Consider the following 23,899-nt stretch of genomic DNA (forward strand, 5'->3'; position numbering starts at 1 on the left):
TAAAATGTGAACGTTCACCGTCCTTTCATTTAATATCTCGGTGTAGTTAAATTAAATTAAGACTTTTTACTCCAATTAACTTAATCACATTTTGCTTCTGCTAAAATTCCTCTTCGCGCATAGAAATATTTCTGATATTATTTTGTTGTATTGTTTTTTTCTTTTTCATTATTTAAGTATTTAGAGGAAAGTCAAGAGTGTTGTATTACGATCGTGGTTTATTATATTTATTACTTTGGGCAAAGTAAATATGTGAACGATAATCATCAATATAAAGTATGAAATGTGTGTACTTCAGTGAAGTTCCTGAAACGGACTGACTTATCGTGGACATTATTTACTCAACAAGGGACAAGAATGACCATTAAAGTAACATTAATAGCGATCGTCCACTTAAGCGCTTTCCTCTTATTGCTTCAATTGTTGCCCAACCGAGGTTCCATGTCCCATTACGTAATCGTCTTGTAATGTGTGGGGTTCGTTGCACTGATGTAGTGATGTCATTCCCGGGAATGTTCCTCTGGTGGGAATGTTCCCACTTCAGCTCTTTCGTCTTGATTCATTATTATTAAAATAGAGAATAAAGAATGTGTGAGGACTGTAAAATCATCATTGTCTAATGTCAAAAAATATATTTCTAGTTTTCATCATATCTCCAAATGTAATAAAAAGGAAAATAAAAACATTGTTTAAAAGCAAAAATTATATTCACATTTAATTTCATGTGTGGTTGTGATTGATATATGTATTCCCTTCTTTGAGAAACATTTAGGTGAACACTTTTAAAAGGAATGCATCCCATCACTAAACTGACTCATATCTATTCGTTTTGATGTCTAAATAATTATGACAATAAACTCTTTAACGACCAGACACCAAAGCGTCGTAGTTAAATTGTTGGTATTATTTCCGCATCGTCCAATTCCTAAAATTATGTCGTCGCTATAAAAGCAGCTGCTGCAAGCAAATGCATTCTAGGAACGAGCCATTTATTATCGCACAGAGGCGTGTAATGCCTACGACTGCTCCTTACTTCAGCGACAAAATTAATCGACAATTTGTACCCTTTTATCCTGATTAATTTAAGATCGTGCTGTGTCTCATTTCTATGAGTTGACAACCAGATTTAATTAATTATAACCGCAGACATAATTACGCAATGTCGCACATGATAGGTCATTGGACTGTTCTATTGTTTTCGCTTTCACTGTACGTTATCTTTGCGTTTGGCAAGTCATCAAGATACGTAAATAATCTAAACTACTGATGTTAATAGACACTTTTCACACGATACTAGTAAACCCAATTAATCCTCGGTTAAATCGGTTTAAGTACTCGATCTAAATCCAAAGACTCTTATTACGACTGAATAAGGAACTTAATCTGTTTCCCACAGCTTTATCTTTTTCACGCAGTAACGCGGTGAAGTGGTCCACTTTAAAGTACGTTTTACGAGTGTAACTTTATTGTTTGCATGAGTCACACACGTCTGTCTGTTGGCTATGTCATGTGTCAGTTTGTTTGTTTACTGTCCCCATCGTCTGATATGGCCTGCCTGAATTGTTTAACGACGGGTAAATGACTGGCCCTGACTCCCGCTTGAGAAAATCTGTTGACATACTTTTTGTCGTTCACTAATGGTGCGTCTATCGTCTAATTATTGCTTGGAAAATTTATTTTTATCTCAAGTCATTATATTATTTATAATCTTCCTTACAGCAATCTTCGGTTTTAGGTTATTAGTTACGTGCACATTATCTCATATAACCGTTCATCTCCGATACATTATCAGCGACGAGTTTCCGAATCAGCGGAGCGTTAAGGCAATGTAAGTAATCTTAGGCTGTTAAGGTATGTAGATGTTACTTACTATTTATAATGTACTTATGCATAAGTAAAATGTCCTCGGCCTGTAGCAGTCTTGAGTTGTGACCTTTTGGTGGATCGATATTTTACCTGCCACTGTCGTGTCTGTAGTTGTAGCGTCGATATACCCTAATGGGAAGGTCACTTTAAATAATATAGTTTAATCGAGAGTAATAGGGGAGGGCACGGAATAGGCTAAATGTACCTACTCTTTTTCACTGGTGGGTAAACCAACTGGAAAATCTATCAGTCTGTCTGTTCAGTTACGAATGTTGGCTCTGTGAACGATTGTCTGGTGCCTTTGGAACCCCGTTGATTATGTTAGTTAACATAGGATTGTTGGTAATGCTCGAATGATCATAACATAAATTCATCGCGGAGAAGTTTAGATTTATGATAATGTTGCGTTGTAATTGACTTAACTTCCTCTTCCAGGCACTGAAGATAACAAAACCTACTCTAGAATAGTTCTCAAACGATTCATTCGAAATAGTTGTGCATATAATCTTCCGAACTTGGCTTCTAGTATTTAATTGTAGTATAAAATGCTCCACAAACTCGCGGATTACCCTAAAATGTCCCGATATAAATTCAAACCCCTTCCGACTAAGATATACGATATGCATAACCTCATAACAGTCTCGGAGGTTTTGAAGATTATGGTAATCATAGCAGGCCGGAGTCGTAACACTAGCGTTGGCGTCACAACGGACTTGGACTTATCCCAATGGCTTAATAAAATCCAGTATAAGCGCGCCCACTACAATAATCCACAATTTTTGGGAGTCTGAGATCTTACTTACACTGGTTCATCAGAGTCTCCCACTTGTGCTTTGTAAGCAATGGAAATACGAGTCCTTGTGTTATGTATAGTTCTGTCTATACGAAGTTTGCAGTTTAACCTTTTCGGAGGACGGCTTTGGTCACCCCGGCGGGGGAAGTGGGTCGGTTACATTACGTAATAGATTCAGAACTACAGGAGCTCGTGGGATCAGTTTTCGATGTAAGTTGTTTTAAATCGAATTTCTGCAGAGATTACTGCCCGTCCCAAGGGGCGTCGGCCGTAATACGCTTTATATCGATCGTATACTTACGGGGACACGATAATAATCCGGTACTTGTCTACTTGTTATTTCTTCCATGATTTCAAGTTCGGACATAAGTTCTTCCATTGGAAGTGCCTACCCGATATATTTACACGTTAAGCAGTAAAAGGTAAAGTAAGTTAATAAAATGTCTATCTAGATTAGTCTGTTGGCCTTTTACTTAGATTTTGACAAAAGCGTTTGACTACAAAGTGCTTTAAGGCATGCTTTAAGGAAAGCTGTTTAAGAAATGCGGTGAACCGTTCGTAAATTAATAAAATGAATTGTGCTAATAAAAAGGCAAACTACAATGATAAATGGTATACTACAGGGCAGTTTGTTCGAAACATGTTATTCCTAGTTTATATGAATGGCCTTACCTACATCAAGAAAAAATATGACGCAGCTGTTAAAGGACGACAAAGCCATAAATCACGTAGCACTGCAAGAAACAGCGACAAAACCTAGGAAATTACCATGCAAATACCCACATGGCACATGGTCATGAGCTGAGCGTGGAATATTTCAAAGCAGATTTCCCTAATGTCAATAACGGACAGGAGCGACGAACTGCGAATGTGAGAAGGGTTAGACACACGTCATCGTGTCATGAATGGAGATCCAAGATTTTCTCATTTTACAATCACGGTTACATATACTTATGTACGTTACGCTGTTTGCATGGATAACCTCACAAGATCCTGCATAATTAAGCATTATTTGTGGACAACTCGCGCCGCGCGCTTATCATCGCTTTTATGTCGCAAATCGAGTGAGAGGTAATCTGCACCGCAGCGAATGTGATTTCGGAATGCTAATGTCAAGGACTTATACTTACCCGAGCAGGGTTTTAGTTTTCGGCTTAGGGGAAGATTAATTCGCTTGGATTTCGTTCACCTCGACGTGTTCATTGGACGGAGTGTGGGAGATTGGGCGCAGTCCTCGAATGTCTCTGTCAAAATGACGAGGGTAGAGTCAGCAGTGCTTGCGGTGGCTTATCGACGCTTTGTGGTATCGGTACGGTTCAAGGACTTTGTTTCACCTGTAGATTCGATTTCATGGTTTAGTGGCAGATTGACAATTGCAGTAAGGTTGCAGGGCTTGGGGCTATTTCCTTTGCCTTCTAAAATTTTAAATATTGCGTCGCATCAGGTAATATAAAATCTTTCTCCTTATTAAAAAATGTATCCATAATTGAATCTTCCAATGCTTAACAAACTAAGCGACGATTAGCGTTTCACTTTCTATACTTAAATAATCCTATGAGGTAGGTTACGGGCGAAAGTTCTACAAAATCAAGCTTATAAATATGTAACTTTATTCGCAACAAAAGCGAACATTTCCAGAAAAGACTCAGTACAAAAATATCCCGACTTTACCGGCTTAGCGTCTCAATTGGGTGACACAAAAAGGCACGAAACATTTAGCGACGCCGAGGGCGGGATGTAGGTCACACCTTCTAGGCTAGTGTGCCTGGATGGGCTGGATACAGTGTATGCGGCTCACTTACCACCATTATGGAAACTAACCCCTTGTGCTCCGTAACAGTCGACTTAAAAGTTATGTAAACACTTTTGCACCTTACTCCTTTGTAATAAGCGAAAAAAATTAAACAGATCTTTGATGTCGACTGAACAAAGGCATGGTTAGGGGACCTTGAGCATGTTTTAAATTAAATAGCGGTTATGTTTTAACCTGCTGTTAAATATCTGAGGAGCGAACGAACTGAACGAATGTCTACGAATGAATAGGCGAAATTCTGTTTGATGATTCATTCAACGTTCGTTTTCGAATCAAGTCACGATAGAATGTGCGTGACAATATTTACCTATTATAATAGTTTATGTGACTGCTACATAATTAAAGGCGTAATTTACGATAATGTCGCCTTTGTTAAATTTCACAAATTTTCAAATGTCGGTAGCGACACCTAAATATCAATTTTTAAAATATATTTAAAAAAAACTAGCTTGTTTTCTAATGCAATAATTCAGTTATAGAGGTTGAGAGTAAAAAAACAAAATAAAAATAATATCGCCTTTCTATGAAGCTACACACAACAACTGAAAGCGAAAGCAAGTGTCGTGTCTTACAGGGACCTAAAGAGCCTGGCCGAGGATCGAGAAAACTGGCGCATACTCCACCGACAAGAGCCATGCTCTTAAATTATAATGATGATGATGATGATGATTTCACAAATTTTCAAATGCCGGTAGCGACCCCTAAATATCAATTTAAAAATTTATAAAAAAATTTTTAGTGTTTCTAATGCAAGATCATTTGTAGATTGGTGAGAGTAAAAAATTCGAAAAAAACAGTACTAGTTTGAATCCCCTACCCCTACCCTACCTACCGTAGTGTGTATCTTTGAGTCTCTGACAATTTGTAATTTTGCAAAGCTGTCTGATGGTCAGTTAAGAAAAATATTGCTGTTATTACGTGAGCTCTTGACTGACAATGACAAACCTGTATTAAAATCACGCATTTATAAATTTGACGTGCCATTTAAAGAGGGTGCTAAGTGATATAAGGAAAGTGCGACGCACCTTTCACCGAGTCCATTAACAAACGGAATTTAATAAGCTTCCTTCGCCACCGGCCGGCAAATCACTTTCCCGTGACAAATGGCTGGGTCAGAAACCATTGAATGTGAACGCGACGAAAAGGGAACCGAAACACTTACGAAATAAATATAAATAAGTGTGGTAAGTTATTTAAAACCTATAATTACAAATCTAGTGCTAAGAATGCGGAATTAATTCGTCAGTTCAGTATCAAACGATTGCAAATAATAATCATATGCCAAATTATAACCAATCACAAACATAGAAAAGTTGTCTTATTAGCAAAAACGAGGTCTACGTACTAAAACCTGGTATGAGCGTTCAAGCACACTTATAAAGGAACAAATAAGCATTCGTGCTCATTCAACTTACTTTTTCGGTTTAAACTACGATGGGTTGCAGCAGTAAATTCTTATTACTTTACTACAGTCGTAAGTGAATTAATGGGATTCGAATAGTTTTCTCAAAACTCGAGCTATAAGTGACATAACTATATATAGGTGTGTTTGTTTACTATACTCCCTGACGTATATTCCTTAATCGGTACCATGAGTAAGAAATTTGACAAATGCCATCGAAAAATACCGAATCGACTGTAGTAGGTAACTGAAGTCTATTAGTTATTAAAAGAACAGACGAACGAAACGAACGACTAGATGAAGTATTAATAACTCGTGTTACTTTAAGAAGACTGTCAAAGTTGGCAATTTAAGGCTTAAGTCAAATTAAGCAGAATTTATTGACGCTTAACGGCTACCTAGAGACTAACTTTTCCTTATAAAAAAGTGCCTACATCTCTTTTATGGAAGGAAACAACAGTGAATAACACAATGTTCCCAAATCCGGGAAATCTCTCTAGAGGTCGACACATTATTTTATTTTGTCCTGTCCTTTTACTGAATATAAACGTGACCCTATAAAGTATCCTCAGAACAGTGAGATGCCATGTGTATTTATAAACCCAAGTATATTTTAGATTACTATTATTCTGTAGACTTGGTAAAAATAGGTACTTAATAAGGTATAAATCATTGTGATTTCTTTACAAAAAAATTTACGTTAGAAAAAGCCCATTATTTCGGATAGATTGTTTAGAATTTTCTTACCTCAGGTAAGTCAGATTAGAAGCCGTAGCCAATAAATTACGTAATTCTAAGTTACTGTTGTTATCAGTAGATATATCATTGCAAGTATCATCATATCCTCTCAAGAAGTCAGGAACCGCAGCCGCTTCCTTGACTTCTATATTCCTAGCAACACTTTTAACAATGACAATTGTGGACCTTATGGGCGTGGGCTATGGTACATTACCGACTTATGCGTGCTTTATATGAAGTCCTACGTAGCTTCCTCGGTCTTTCCATTCATAACATGCCCAATCTTCCCTCTCGCTAAATCATCATGTCTTATAAGGCGTTCCATTATTCTACCTCTGCTATTTTTTGTCGTTATAACCGCTATAGTCCCTGGGTATAGGTACAGACCTCATAAAATCAAGGGTATAACCTAGACGTTAAGCCATGAGTGTTTTCAACGTACATTTTTCAACCGCAATCTCGGCGAGGTCGTTGCTCATGCGATTAATTTCCGGAACCCGACACCGGCTCCACTTGAAGTCAAAGCTTGTTGAATGCAGTTTTTATGATCTACAGTAGCAATAAAAGTCCAGTAAACTGCTTTAAAAGATTTAAGGCATTTTATGTCAAAACAAACATTTCACGAGGCAAAGGATCATGCCCCGGTATATAGCAGTAGATTTTGTATAACATTACTGGTACACCGTTTGGAATGCTTGAATTCTGAGGAATTTCAGGGGAGACCCGCGTACGGTTACTATACACAACTCACACTTCTGCTTTAACTCAAAACATCCTTGGGAGCTCGAGTGCATACTGTAAAGTTTTTCTAACACTTGACCACCGAGACCGTAGTTCTAGCCAGCCAAAAGTGCGCAGTTCTCGAAAAAGGGCAGCCTTTTATCACTAGGGTAATAAAAGCTATAAAACGGATGTTCAGATACCTACTCTTTTCAGAGCATTTGTACGCTTTGCCTGTCGAACATAGATTTTCCCAGACTAGAGCTTCTGCACTACACTCTGTGCTGGCTGAAGGTACTTGGAGTTTAATCTCGCCCGCGGTAAAAGAGTATGTGTTGGTCCACACGAGTCGTCTGCGTTATGGCATTCCTCTTATTCGCCCGCGCGATATTGGAATCGGAGCACTCGATTTTTTATCGACCGCAGCGCAGTCCCGGGCAAATACCTCTTAGCCAACGTTCATGAAAGAATCTCTACTGAATGTACGAAGGCATCTCGACTTTTATTCCGCTTTTAAAAAGCAATACCAAAACTTAGGTTTCGAGGTTTCCTCCTCAGTTATTGTACCTTCATAAATAATTCTTCGTAAAGCATGAAATGCGGAAGATTATTTATATCGTTATATCTTGTTATTCGTCGACTTGTTACATTACTTACCTTAGCATAAAATATCTCGTGCAATGTTCCTTTGTTCCAAATATAACATGAATAAGGAAAACCTTTACGTAACGGGGACAGCAGAAACACCTAAATTGTTTCCGTACGCTTATGAACAAATGGCAACAGGTGAGCAAGAAATATTCTAAGTATTCCCTGTTTTTATCGTAAACCCCATAGATAAATAACTGGCATATCTGTACATTCGTAAACCGTATTCCAACGTTATAAAGTGTACTTATGGTCAGCTCAGCGTTACTGATATTACTTACTGATCCACGCAACATGAGTCACTAATGTCAAGACAGCTGTGTTTATAAAACGGTCACTGTTATGGGGTTAGCCTGAGTCATAACATAACAACGTGACCCGTACAATACTTCTCTGTGTGACAAACGCTTGTTTATATTTACATAATTAAAAGTTATGCCGCCGTTTTATTTTTTAAATTTTATACTAAAAATAAGCTGAAAAAGGTGAAAAACTTTTGTTTGTTTGTGATATCGTAGTTTTTTATTTATCATTGTTATAAACTCTTATGTTAAGGTTTATTTAAAAAAAGATGGGCAGCATTAAAGGTGAGTGGTGGGTTGAGCAGTTAATGCGGATATTTACCATACAAAATAATTTCATTGTGTGCCTTACAAAAGCAATTTACCCAGTAAAATGTGTGATTAATTTGCATAAAACAATGGAATTTAAGTCGTGGAAAATTGAGGCTCAATTAACCTTTAGCTTTCCTTAAGTACTTATATGAAAATAAATTGATATTAACTATTAACCCCCAAATGCTCGCAACATGTCACACAAACACGCTTATTAACTTTGAAGCCATTATCTCAAGCATTCTAGAAGTATAGCGCTTAATCAGTGTAATGCTTAATTGTGTATTTTATACAAGCCTCTTTAATCTCTAACAACACACACTAATCAAGTAATCACTCTTTAATCTATAACAAACTACGTAACTCTATAATAGTTATTTTCCGAACTCTTTCCCTTAATCCATCAAATAATTCAATGAGTTTTTACCCAACACATCGATGCTGATCTTTTCGCGTGATACAGTTGCGCTGCCGGCATCAGGTAACGTGGAAACAATGAAACAAAAGCTGTTATCTAATTGCATCTAGACGAGCCGCGGAACTTCAGACAGCTAGTCTCTTCAATTGTTATACATATGTCCTCTTCCTTAACACCCTGTTAGAGCTAGATAGCAGTTTTCTGCAGCCCAGAGCAAAAAGACAATATGTTTTTATTAACCTCAAACATTTTAAAAGTATTTTTGCTTCAGCTTACTCACCAAATTGAATAGGTTTACAGGACCTTCACCGTATATCCGCTTGTGTAAAATATATACATTCTTTGTTGCTTTAATTGCAGGGAAACATTCTCACTGAAGAATATTGTTTTAAATAGAGATAAACATTTTGCTACCGAATCAAGTTCTTAAATTTAATCCAGTCTCTTTCAAAACTCGGCGCTAACTTTACAGCTTGTTTTTTTAATTACAAACTTTTAACTTCGTTTTAATGCCCACTTTGAGCATCCTTCCCTGTTATGTATCTCGCCATGCCAGCAAAATGAAAAGTTTTATGTAAGTCAGGAGTATCTTTCATTTATAAAGATCCTTTTAGCAGCACGGTGCACGATTGAAACAAATAGCTCTAGTTGTTTTATATCGTGGTCTTTTACTTATCTAGTGGCTTCACCAGTGTAGCTCTACAATTTTTCTTCCATTTCTCCAGGGCATAAAGTACATTGCAAATGTCGTTTTTCACGATCAACGTATAAAAATAAAACCTTTGCTTTGTTGCATCAATGTGAAAGGATCTACAAATATACGTAAAGTTAGAGTTTAGAAAGAGCCTTATCACCGACCTGAAATAACAAAACGTGTTTATATCCCACACAGCAAGCTGTATGCACTCGCCATCTCGCCCCACGTCCCTCTAATCCTACCTTAATCCAACACGGAAAAGAACCGATAACCATTGTTTTGCGTCGATAAACACTGCATGTTTGCGCACCATGTGAACACAGCCTTATATAAAGTCGTAACTACACGGCTTACCTCTAAACATGTGGCCTTTCATAAAAGTAGGGGTAGTATTTAATAACGTAATCAGATTTCCGCGGTCTGCGGAACTTTCCGAGTGCCTCTTCAGTTTTAGTGAAGCTGAGTTATGGACGGTACGTGTGTAGTGTGATAAATAGTTAAACATTTTGATTCTTTTTTGGTGTTGGTCTCAGCCCTATTGGGGTTCCTTTTTCTTGTTACCTATGTGTTAACCGTCGAATAGTTCAAATACGTACGTACTACGGCAACGACGGAAAAAAAGAAAGCATTACCTAAATATAGATTCCGCTTTTTTATTTTTAGGGTTCCCGTACCCATAGGGGAAAAACGGGACCCTATTACTAAAACTCCGTTGTCTGTTTGTTTGTCTGTCCGTCTGTCATCAGGCTGTATCTCATAAACCGTGATATACAGTTGAAATTTTCACAGATGATGTATTTCTGTTGCCGCTATAACATCAAATTATGGATGGTATAGAAAGGATGCCAATCTCTTATGGCAGAATTGTTGCAAAAATGACCGCTTTCAGCTTTAAATAATAGTTCCTAATCTCTACGGTGGCGCTAGTTAGGCTCTGGGACATGAGTATAACATGAACCATATAAGGCAACAAATAACCCGACCCAATTACGTAGGTTGTTTTTGGTAGTATTTCGGTGTATGGTGGCGCCACCTAATTACTGGTTTTTGATGGACACTGTTCATACATAGAGATTTGGCTCCTTTATATAGTCTCCATGCAACAAATACTAAAAACAGAATAAAATAAATATTTAAGTGGGGTTCCCATACAACGAACGTGATATTTTTGCCGTCTTTTGCGTAATAGTACGAACGTCTACGTGCACGAGTCCGACTCGCACTTGGCCGGTTTTTTCTTACATTGTCATTTTATTATATCGGCTGTAGTTTCCTTATTCAATACGCGATTTAGTCCTGTCCTGTTATAAATAACAATGCAAGAGCGCGTCTCTTCTTCTTCTTTGACCAACCCTCTTCCCAGCTCATTTGGGGTCAAGTCTCCTTGTACGTTTGCACCTGAGCTGACCAGAGCTCTGTTCTGGGTTGTCTGCGTAGTTAGGCTGTCCTGGTTCATCTCTTTTTGTATTTTGGTCCACCAAGTAGCGGGGGGTAGACCTCGTCCTCTAGGTCGGTTTGGTATGTTAAGGACCTTTTTGACTACATAGTCTTCTTCTCGCCTGGAAATGTGTCCGTACCGTAGTCGGCTTTGCTACAATGCAAGAAATTGCAATAAAATCGATAAATAACCTAACATTTTCGATGTCCGTTGTTCAGTGCACTCCCGCAAGATTTCGGTAAGAATGCTTCCAACCGCACAGTTAAGTCTGTCGCCGGATGCCTCATATTGTCTGCATCCTCACAGCTCGCCAGCCGCATTTATGAACTTTCAACTTGTGACTTGTGACGTCGCAACTTCTACTAGTTGTAAACGAAGCACAGATCTTTTACTTTTAACCACTAAAATCTGGATTGGGCAAATACTTCACCATACATTGGCGCTAGCGTAAGTTGCGTACTAATAAAATATCAGCGCGGCCATGAATTTCAGCTGCATTAAGATTTGAGGAGCGTCTTTTCAAAAGGGCTTATTTTTGTATGGTTTTCATAGATAAATAATTCCCTTTGAAAAGACACTCCTCATGTGCGAGCGTTATTTATTATTATATATTTGCGAGCGTTATTTATTAATATAAAGAAAATTGATCAAGACCTGTTATGGTTTAAAATATTATTTAATACAAATATGAACGCTTACATGTAATCACGAGTCTTCATATATACGGAATCTAACGGATCGGTTATGCTGCACACGAACTTCCAACTTGTGACGTCATAACTTCCTCTAATTTATTGCACGCGACACGAACTCTCAACAATGTACGCTCCACAGAACTTACGCCAGAATCACACACCTGCTGAATCCAAACTTCTCGAAAACCTCTTGGAGCAACAGAAATCTCGTTTAAATTTATCATAACGTAAAACAGCGCATTTACGGTACGTGATTTTAATCATTATAAAGAACGCTTACCGCCTCGGAATAATAAGTAAGCAATTTTGCCTTCGCGAAAGAAAGGACATATTATACGAAATGGAGTTCAGCTGCTTTTGGAGATACACGATACGGTGCATAATTAATTATAAGGCATGTGCATTTAGTTAAGCAATTTGCAAAGCTGGCCAGGCTACCCTTGGCGACACGTAACGAATGCTTTTTCGCAAAGGCCAAGTATCTTTTCAACCGCTTGCCGAGCGTGGACGAGTAGATCCATTTAGGCTTAACCAATATAAAAGACATATTTGATATCGCATAGTTGTTATGTACCCCGCGTTTACTTTACACTGGGCGTCGTTAGGGCTCTCGTAAGCAATCAGAATACACGGCCTTGTACCTAGAACGACTTACAATTTACATCTCTAGACCATTGTTACGGCATTTAAGTCTTGTAGACTTTTTGATAACCGCGTGTTGCAGATGTTTTTGATATTAGAGATTTGCAATTCAAATATCTTCTTTGAATTGAGATCGTTTTGCTATGTGCGGATGATAACAGCGGGTTGACTGCTCATCTTTATTTATTTACTTGTATTTTATATGTATATCGTTTGTCCTTAGACCTTTGGCAGTAAAGTAAAAATAATGACAATAATTCGCCTGCTTAACTTGCGAAGCGGTATTCAATGGGGTTGGTAACTGTCAAAGATTTGCATAGATGGCGCCATCATAGCTTGCCCCCTTTTCTATGAGATTTGGCTTTAAAGGGCTGGCATCCAGGGCATAAAATTCCATTTAAAAAAAAATTGACACAATTCTAGGGATTGACAGGGCAAGCTGCGCTGGCGCTGGCGCCATCTGCTAAATACTTCGACCGGCTAACCCCATTATCCACCTTTTAACGAAACATTTTATAATTATGTAAATATGTACACCACTCGTACGTACAACCTGCCAATAAACTTGCTTCTGTGGCAATCTGGCAAATAGTTACAACTTTAAAAATTAACCCTAATTTAGTACAATCATTGAATTAATTAACAATGCAAATGTTAATTTTCATTATTCATGACTTCCTAACTTTTACTTATCAGCCGCTTAATATTGAATCCCATTCAGTAATTCTGGCGCTCGCTTGCGGTGCGTGGGAGTTGTAGCTTGTAGTTAATTAAACTTGTGTCCCGGAGCGCCGGTTGTCACCTTCCTGTCTTGAGGCAACTACTATAAGCCCGGTGGCAAGAGGATGTCATTCTCTAAGGAACGGGCGAGTCAAAATCTAAGGCGAACTATCCGTGTGCGATACTAATATTAAGTAGAATTTGTTATTGTTAATTTTACTAATATTTATATTAGTATCACAGATAATTCCTAAATTTGTTACAAAGACATAAGACCCATCGATGGACGTTACTTAAAGGGGTTACTATTACTATTAGTATACAATTATACACGAACGTGTAAAAATCTTCCACCACTAGTTATAAAATAGTTATTTACGATACAAGTGCGGAAAAGAGAAAATTCGAAACGAGTGGCGATTAATTAAAACACGACCGCAGGGAGTGTTTTAAATCGACACGAGTTGCGAATTACCTTTTCACACGTGTATCGTACAACGTTTTACAGTACATATGACCCTTTAAACATTCGACATATGGACGAAAAGTGCTCTTTACGCACTAGTGCGAGAAAGTAGCACCATATGTACTGTAAATAAAACTTTTTAATACGAGTTTGTAAAACGAAAGCTGAAAGTAATCCTTTGTTAGTTTTTACATCGTTCATTCGCGTTTTATTTTTCATGAGTGAACTGAAATTTGTTAAAGCGTCAGCTTTTAAGCGCACTGTATTGCTGAATAATTAAGCCAGTCTAAATTTAGGATTTAAAAGTCCCTTTGAGTTTAAATTTTACTGTTTAGTACCAATTTGTTGGTTGTTACATAAATTGACAAGGATGTTTCTTTCTAATTGCACCTCCAATTTAAATCAGCAAAAGTTCTTAATTAAATATGTAAAACGATCGTTTCATACGTTACGGTAGCGGATGTCTTATTGTGTTCTATAGTGATTATAATCGCCAACGAACGTATGCGAGTCATACGCTAAAGCTATCCAGTACCTACATAGGTACATAAATACATACTTCAGCTATAACATTTTATGCAAATAAAATGATACAATCTATTGACAGTGTATGTAACACTTATCTAATCATAAGTCAATCAAGTTTATTAAATCACATCAAAATATATACCTGTATATTTATTTCACATCAAAGTTTCATTTAATAAATTGATGGCAATTTGATCTCATTTTGTTATCAATCGCCATCGTCATTGGACCTGGTTATTATTTCTGTATTGGTGCTAGCGAGTAATATTAGTAACAGATTGTAACCAGTATATTAAGCTATAGACTCTATTTAGGTTCTCTCAGGGTTGTGGGTCTCGACGCTGCTATCACAATACACGTCTGGCAGGTTCCAAGATATCTCCTAGTAGATAAAATATATGAAGCTAAAGAAAGACTGGGCGCCAGCACGCATAAAGCGTGCAAAAGAGGATTAATATGAGATAAAGTAAACTATTGTTTGAGCTCAGTTACACATTTAATTACAATCCTTAAATAAATAGATGACGGGCAGTAGGCCTGATACAGAATTTACATACTTATGGTAATTATGCTAGGGTGAACTATGCTATAATGAGACGTTAAACGTTAGAAAGTCTATGAAGTCCTGTTTTCACGCTTAGCACTTTGCACTTGAAATCAAATCCAAGAGGCCACTATTATATGTTCCTTGCTAGGTTAATTTAAGTCTTAAGAGATCACTAAAAGAAATTAGAGTTGACCACACCTGAGACACGTGTTGCTACAGAGGCAGCAGAACTGCGGCTACATGCCGCTCCAGTGGCGCGCAGCAGACGGCAGGAGTCGCGATGATACGCAGCGAGACCGTCGTTGCGTATCCAGCCAGCCGTTCTAACCGGTACACCACAGCCGCGATGAACAGCACGGAGTCACAAGAACAATACTGCAAGGGCAGGCTGCGCCAGCACGTTCGAGAAGACAAGGCCAGGTGTGCAGGGGCGAAAGGAAGGACCCGGGGAAAGGACCGGCTTTCAAGCTACAAACAAAATTACACATTGAAACACATGTTGGCAAAAGTGCATGCCCATGTGCACCTTGATTTTTATCTCCCACGAAAACAGACCAGACAATAATTAAAACTCCTACATTACTCTACCACTCATGAGAAAACGATTAAATTTCGTACCCATGGTCATTATTGCCACGTATGCACAAAGACAAAGAAAAAACTTCACTTTTCCATATTAAATCACTGTTCCTTACCCGGACTCTTGATGAAATTGTTGGTATCAACCTCTAACATGTTGACCCGAAGCCAAGTTAAAATCATTCACAAGGAACTCAAAAGAAAGGACGCCATCGCCACGTTGTATGCTTTAACAAAGAAACCAAAAATTAATACAAATCAGCACTAGAAATTGCGCTTTCACGATAACAAACATCAAGAAACTTACCTCGCTACGGGTTATAAGCTGCAAAGTGTATTTGCATTTTAGGGCTGCCGCCCGACCAGAATTGACTCTCAATCGTCGATGTCTCGCGCCTCACACCATGCCGAATTGAAAAGTGACGGAGCATCGTACACCTTCCACGTCCCCACGTATTTAAGTTGCCATATCAAGAGAGGACAAACAAATTCACACTCGGCCATCGAAATTATCTTTATAGTCGGTCAAACCAATCTGTCAGTCAGTGACAACTGGAAAAATCATTCATCCCTTTCTTTCGGGTGCCAGTACTAGTGCAAGACAAAGACGGCATGATTCTCTCTGTCTATGTTTGAAATGAGACAGACTAAAACCAACAACAAACAATTGACAAACTATGAGTCTAAAATAATTTGAGAAAGACGATGGAATATATGGGAAAATAATCCGTGTGCGCTATTTTCAATTATACTCCCAGAACAAGACCCTAAAATAATGTATCAAAGCATCTGAGAACACGCCTTGCAGTAAATGTTGCCAGGTTTATGCGAAGGTGTTATCAGACCCCGACAGATGGCGTTAAACGCCTTCGACCCGACTATCGTTTTAATATACTCAACACTATTCCTAATCTCGCTGCTAGATGTCGCCAGGAGTGTCGAAACGAGATTGGTTCCAAGTTACGATTTTGAACCGTAACAAGATTACTAAAGTTAGAATGCCTCTCGGTGATTCCTATCGCTTCATGTTTAGGATTCCGTACCGAAAGGGTAAAAACGTTACTAAGACTCTACTGTCCGTCTGTATGTCTGTCACCAGGCTGTATCTCATGAACCGTGATAGCTAGACAGTTGAAATTTTCACAGATGATGTATTTCTGTTGCCGCTATAACAACAAATACTAAAAATTTAATTTGTACGGAACTGGTGGGCGAGTCCGACTCGCACTTGTCCGGTTTTTCGATTACGAACGTTTGTTAGAGAGTTTTCACAACGTGATAACGCTCTTACGAATCTTTAGGTCACAGTAACTGGTCCACCTGATTGATCGGCTGATCGTTCAACTCAGCTAGTGATAACAATACAACGTTTTGTTCAATGATGGAGATTTAATTAGTTAAGCTGGCAAAACGAACCGCGCACGGAACAATCGAGTTGCCGCTCGTGACGTCACACCGTAATTAGATCAGAGCCTGGTGGAATTATCAAATCGAATTTTGTATAAAAAACTTTCACGGGGAATGTGCAGTTCTAGTCGACCGTTTTAATTTGATATAGGCATTATTGTTTAAAGTTTGGTAAGCCTAACTTAAGTTAATGCAGCAATAACGTAAGCTTTTGAGATTAAAGTACAGTGGGGTGGGGTTACTTCGAAAGCGCGGTAGTTTTGAAAACAGCACCTATCTATAATACCAGAGGCACTTCATACTTTAGCAACATCTTACCAACGCTTGCAGACATCTTGCTTACTGTTGCTTATGTACGAAATATCATTTGATATTTACCAATCCGCTTTTCGGTGAAGGAAAACATCGTTAGGAAACCGGACTAATCCTAACAAGGTCTAGTTCCCTCTCTGGGTTGGAAGGTCAGATGGCAGTAGCTTTCGTAAAAACTAGTGCCTACGTCAATTCTTAGGATTAGTTGTCAAGCGGACCCCAGGCTCCCATGAGCTGTGGCAAAATGCCGGGATAACGCGATGAATCATAAAGCGCCTTAAGAACCCCTTAATATTTTTGTCACTTTAGCAATGCTCTCAAGTATAGGTATACACTCAGACGGTCTTCTCGATTGTAACAACCGTAACAACTAAGTTGGGATAAGAACACTTCTGTGTTTGTATTAGGGTATTTTCATTTTAACTTGAACTTTAAAGCGCGACTTAAGTCGTGTTTCAGTAACGTCTTACCGTTGCATTCCTGACAAAATGTATGGGATTTGACATTGACCGTCAGTTTTGTGACGACTGCTAACCGACAGGTAATGGTACACACTTACACAGTTAAGTGAAAATGCCCATTGACGTCTCAATGCCGCTTATATTATATATTAATATATAAACAGGTGCCTCAGTGAAAATGTCTGTAAAAAAATATTTGGAATTACTTAATCGCAATGGGCGTTTTCTAAAATAAATACTGAATGGTCTGTCGTCGTCGTCTGCCTTGTTCGGTTGTCTGTCGTGAACTAGTCAGATTTTGTCTTGTGATTGTCATATTGAATTTTGAATTTAAATGTCCGTCGTTCCAAATAATGTATGTCAGTCAGCCAGTCAGTCAGTCGGTCTATGTCAGGTCACCACGGAGGTTGAACCCACGACAAATACTGAAAACCTGATTCTTACAAATCTGGACTTTCTTGGTCTCATTCTACTCAGAATCGTCAGCATTGTCCATCCTACCATTAAAAAAGATACCATCAAAATGTCGCTTCCATTACGTCACGTTTTAGCGTGACAAACTTTTTCACTTGTATGTGCGTGACGTGACGTAGTGGACACTAAAATTTCCATACAAATTTTTGGGACGTTTCGAAGAACCCAAAAAGATCAGGTTCTGTGAGAATCAGGTTTTTAATATTTTTTTAGAAAACAAATTGAACAGGTAAATCGATAAATTTGCGATGGTAACTTGCGTTTAAATACATGTTAGTGTAGTATATAATTGCATGCATGTTTGTGTTGACTTTCACTACTTCAATAATATGGAATACTTTACATTAAATTACTTATATTTGTCTAAACATTTCGTGAAAAGTAGCCGGGTAGCTGTGATTGATCGCTTCACCGTAACATTTTTACAAACTATTTTTCATTCCGCTGTTTATTTATATTATGTGATGATGGATGCTAGAACGGGGTTACATTAACACTTGCTAGTTTAGTTGCACTTGAATAAATATTGGCTATTTATATTATGTACTGGTACTGCCTGGCCTATTTGCTAATTAATTTATGTTGAACCTCGTATCATAAGTGTATTTTTGTATTTTACCTGGTACCTTAAAAAAGTCATAACATAACACTCAAGGCTATTTATTGTACATTTCGTAGGTATATACAGCGTCAGGACGTGCCGAACGTTGCCTAATGTTTAAAGTAGTTAATTGTTGTTAGGCTTCGTATGTCAGATTAGCATGACTTGGCTAATTTGCTCTTTTCTAACTAGACTGAAATTACTAAATTAGTATTGATAGTCGCAAATTTTGTTACATAACTCTGTCACACCGATCACCAAATTTTCCATATGCTCTTTTTACATTCTAATTAATTTGCCAAAAGATGAAACTGTCCTATTATGATAACCCTGGCATTGTCACAATAGGACAGTTTCATTTGCAAAATAATATACAAATGAAATTATCACTTAGGACACTTGGGTGTTTTGAGATTTGTCACGAAAGCAGATTCCTAAAATAATTATTGCCAATTATTCCAAATTGCCAAATCCAAACTGCTAACGCATTAAAAGTTGGATCTCCTGCCATTTATCCACTGCGTTTAATAGCCACTTCCCGAAGACAACATCGCACCATTGTTCAGTGTCTCGGCGCTATTAATTTCACGTGCCGCAAATGTGCCCCGAACTTTGTTTAATCGTTACACGGGTGTCTGTCAGTCAGTAATGATACTAATGATGTCCCATTTGAATTCGTCGAGGATTATCTGTGGTGTCAGTCTCAGGGGGTTCTGAGGCTGAGTGTTGTCGGTTGTACTGCGAAAGGGCATAACTGTATAACATAACTTAAGTTTAAGTAAAAGAAAAATAGTAAAATGTCACTGGATGAACGCGGTGTTGTATGTAGGTTGTTCGTCTTGAATATTTACTAGTCTGCTAATGATCACTTATGTTTGTAGCTGCACTGCACGTAAATAAAAAATATTACAATTCCAACAGTAGTAAATGTCTTTTACACATTGCGTGTAATCTATCGACCGAGAAGAACAAAAAGGTTATTTACGGTAGTAATTAATACGTCAAGCTTTAGTTTATGAGTTTCTTCTAATCCGGTTCTGCAAAGTTTTTTTGATATTTTTCTTTACCACTATTTCGACATGAGTAATGTAGGACTGTAGGTTGTCGACATGAACATTGGTGCCAGTATACAATCGCGCACCAAATTTGTTAGCACCAAGTTTCTATAAGCATAAGTCGCGGACGGGCATACGGGCAGACAAACATTGCCATATTTTAATAGTTCCTGGTTAACTGGACGACCGGTTTGGCCTAGTGGGTAGTGACCCTGCCGGTGAAGCCGATGGTCCTGGGTTCGAATCCTATTAAGGGCATTTATTTGTGTGATGAACACAAATATTTGTTTCACAGTCATGACTGTTTTGTATGTATATAAGTATGTATTTATCTATATACTCGTAAGTATGTATATCGTCGCCTAGCACTCAGTATACAAGCTTTGCTTAGTTTGGGGCTAGGTTCATCTGCGTAAGATGTCCCCTAATATTTAAATTTATAACTGCTGAACCTGCAAAATGAGTTGATCTGAGAAAAGCTCTAACGGATGTTTATAAAACCGAGCCACAGCAAAACTGACAGGGATTATCAGTGTAAATGTCGGATACACGCCATTGCGGCATCGTCGCCCACGATATTCTTTGACGGTAAAGCCACAAGCGTCTCGTTGTTCCCCGTCTACCCCCCTCCGCGCGACAAAGGATGAAATCGCGAGAACTTGTCTGCTGCCATTATTCTAAGGGCCTACTCGACTCCACTCGCTACAGAAATTGTTTTTCTTGTTTATCCTAGAAGATTTAGATGCAGTCTAGTGCGTTTCTCGACGATATTGCTCAGTTTAATTGGAATTATTCGCCCAAGGCACGTTTAACAAGTCTGTGACTAGTAATGCCATTTTATTATAAGTTTTCCAATTGTCTTTGCAATGTCTCTTTTACTATTCTGATAATAACACGTTTACTTATTCTAGCTTTACACAAATTTTCTGAGTGGGTCGAAGTAAGGTATATTCGCGTTACGCCAGCTCACTGGACATACATTTTTTTTGCCTCTACACTTTTTAACGTATTTTCTTTTTGTTACAGCAACTAAGGACGAGCCGGACGGGGACGCCAGCGAGTGCCGCGGGCGGCAGAACGGCGAACGCGGCAAGCTCACCTACAACGGCTACTCCGAGGAGTGCCTCGACCGGCTCGAGCCTAACGGGAACATACCGCACGACAAGGACTCGCATTACGGTCAGTACACCCAACAAGTCATACATACAACTAAGGACGAGGACGGGGACGCCAGCGAGTGCCGCGAGCGGCAGAACGGCGGACGCGGCGGCAAGCTCACCTACGCCTACTCCGAGGAGTGCCTCGACCGGCTCGAGCCTAACGGGAACATACCGCACGACAAGGACTCGCATTACGGTTAGTACACCCAACAGTAAAATTCATCATACATCCAACAGTCGTCAATCGCTTCGCGTTGTTCGTCAGCGGCTGCACAGGTGGTTTTGACCAGAGGTGTCTGAAATAACTACTGATGTGTACGATGTTATGGCGGCATTAATACCTAGTGGCTTATTGTTTTCCATCATACTGCAAAATTAAAAAGAGGTTACTTTTTTTGCAACTCTCACGTTTATTCTTACTTGGCTGAGGCGTTTTCCATGAATAATAAAGCTAACAATTATAGGACAATGGTCACTTCTTTACCGCCCTCAGCAAAAAGCCACAGCCACAGAACAGAAGTTAAGTCACGCAGATAAATTACCCATACAAATCAAACAAAACTACAAAGTCCGCGTATGTAATTAGGACTAAAAGTAGTAAAAATATTTCCCAGACATACAGTGTTGCCAATAAAAACCGTAATCGTCACTAACGACATATACGTCATTTGTGATCTCTTTAATGCAACGCTAATCATCGTTAATCATCACTAATTGCATCTTTCTCGAGTGCGGGCATCATTCCGGGCCTGAAGTATCGTGTAGTGTCGTACGCATATAGATCCCTACCCACTAGATAGCACGTGCCTTACCCTAACATACCTTCTGATAAGATATTTGGAAAAATACTCAGGATGGCTTTAGAATCATTGACGTAAAAGACACCGTTATTGTTTCTCAAATTTTTGCCTGTCGGGTGGATAGTTTGGGCTCGAAATCAACACGTATTCTGTATAGGTGCTTTAATTCCAATTAAGTAGGTATGTGAGCTTGACCGTTCAGTCAATCAGAAATAAATCCCAGAGTTAATTTGTAGTAAGTACAAAATGTTCACGTCTCAATTCCACAATATTTCTAAGTATCACAGCATTTAGGTATATATGTATTATATGTGGTATACGTACTTCATAACATTGGCACTAGCTTTATACATATTATAATCAATTGTTATTTTCCTACTTGACGATCGTAATATAAATTCGTATAGATTAGTGTAAAAATAATTTATATTGTAATTTCATATTATGAAATAAATAAATCGAAATCTATGGCATTGTCGTGCCCTAGTTGCTATTGCTTGTTGCCCGCTTTTTATATTGTCAATATTATCATCGTGTAGGTTGCGTGCGCTTCATACGGTATCTTATGGATGTAGTCTACGCGCACGCATTAGCTTCGTCGCATTGCGGCGTTATCGTGCCCTTGTCGTTATTGCTCGTTTCCCGCTGTATTGTCGTTTGAGGTTCGGATAAATGTCGTGACGATTCGTGACAATCGTTACCAACGGTAATGTTTACACGCTTCTTAGGTCTTAAGAGCACAACACAAACAAAAGGTGTGCGTATATTTCTCGAATTGTTCCGAACCCTGTCTCAAGTGTCTTGGACATGCAGATCTACGTTTTTCTGGCAGGAGAACATACAGGTGAAACTAACGCTCTCAATTTCGATACAATCCATAACTACATTAAACACAACCTGATATTAGACTTTCTTTCTGGAACAGAAGAGACGATTCGTATCTTTCTGCGTGTGTATGTCCAAACATTACCCCTTACACTGTCTACAAATATTCACTCAAATGTGTAAAACCGCGGGATAAAACTAAAAGCATAAGCGCTTAATTTTTTGTTAAACAGATGAGCGTAGTTTAAAGAATTAAGCAATACATATTTCAAACACGTAGAAATAGCATTAAAAACAATCTCAAAACTTCGCTACCAAAGTTAGACCCGAAATTTACCCACAATTTCGTCCAGAAGAGTGTTGTTTTAGTTTAATCATCAATTTTCATTAGCTGTTGGCCTTTATTGGGATTGCGGCACTTGTACGGGCGACACGACAAAAACAATTAAGAGCTTTGATGTAGATGAAACGCTAGAATTATAATGATCAGTAATTTGATTCGAATAATTAATTTTGGTCCGAGTGAAGTATGAGCGTTACGACACGCAAGGGACGTACTCGTAGGTAAAAAAAATGTAATTAAACGTGAATAATATATGCCTTGTTTCGTAAGTAATAGAAATTACAACAAAAACATAAACGTGAAATGAGAGCCAAGTTCAATATTAAGAATGTGTCATTGTTGACTCGCCGACAAAATAATTGAGATCTATATGGGTGCCAAATTCTGTGCTGTATAAAAAATCCTGAAGGATGAAGGATGATAAAGGATGTGACTTGGCTTTTGATCTATAAGTCAGTCAGTCACAAAAATGCCGGTTTTTAAACGTTAATTTATGAATAACTGTTTGAGCTACGTTTATGAAATTTTGTATTCTAGACAAATTAAGGGGTTTAAATAAATGTGCCAAATTTCATGTGTGTAGGTTATAGTTATTTTCGATGCAAGTGAGGAAAAGAGGAAATTCGAAACGAGTGGCGATAAATTAAAACACGACCGCAGGGAGTGTTTTAAATCGACAGGAGTTGCGAATTACCTATTCGCACGTGTATCGAACAACGTTTTACAGTACATATGGCCCTTTAAACTTTCGACATATGCACAAAAAGTGCACTTTACGCACTAGTGCGAAAAAGTAGCTCCATATGTACTGTAAAATAGGTTTTAAGTTGTGAAGGGGTCAAAAGTATCTCGAAATGGTTTTTACAATGCATGTGCTCGAAAAGTGCGTTTCCTACGGAGCCATATCATGCGGAAAGTACTACTTTTCCGCACTAGTGCTTTTTATTTTCAATTTTTTAATAATTTTACTTATTTGCCATGATATGTTTTTTTATTTACTCGCACAATGCATAGTAAAACATTGTATGATACACGTGCGTAAAGATGATTTCCGACTCGTATTCCTTTATACACTCGCTCGCTTTGCTCCCTCGTGCTCGTGAATAACATTCCACTCCTCGGAAATCATACACTTTC

General features: G+C 38.3%; 1 protein-coding gene and 1 long non-coding RNA gene across 5 annotated transcripts in view; both read left to right on the forward strand.

Moving 5' to 3' along the window:
* The window catches only part of LOC134745668 (uncharacterized), a 447,357-nt gene that overhangs the window by 297,063 nt on the left and 126,395 nt on the right, over positions 1–23,899 (forward strand). The gene's annotated exons all lie outside the window — the stretch shown is intronic.
* Positions 1–23,899, forward strand: part of LOC134745620 (cyclin-dependent kinase 14) — a 107,180-nt gene that overhangs the window by 45,066 nt on the left and 38,215 nt on the right. For all 4 annotated transcript variants that reach the window (XM_063679723.1, XM_063679726.1, XM_063679727.1 and 1 more), the window contains exon 3: positions 20,661–20,813. In XM_063679723.1, coding sequence (XP_063535793.1) covers positions 20,661–20,813 — 153 coding nt within the window. The remainder of the gene's footprint in view (positions 1–20,660; positions 20,814–23,899) is intronic.

This window comes from Cydia strobilella, chromosome 11 (genome assembly GCF_947568885.1).
Source record: "Cydia strobilella chromosome 11, ilCydStro3.1, whole genome shotgun sequence".
In the NCBI taxonomy this organism is placed as follows: domain Eukaryota; kingdom Metazoa; phylum Arthropoda; class Insecta; order Lepidoptera; family Tortricidae; genus Cydia; species Cydia strobilella.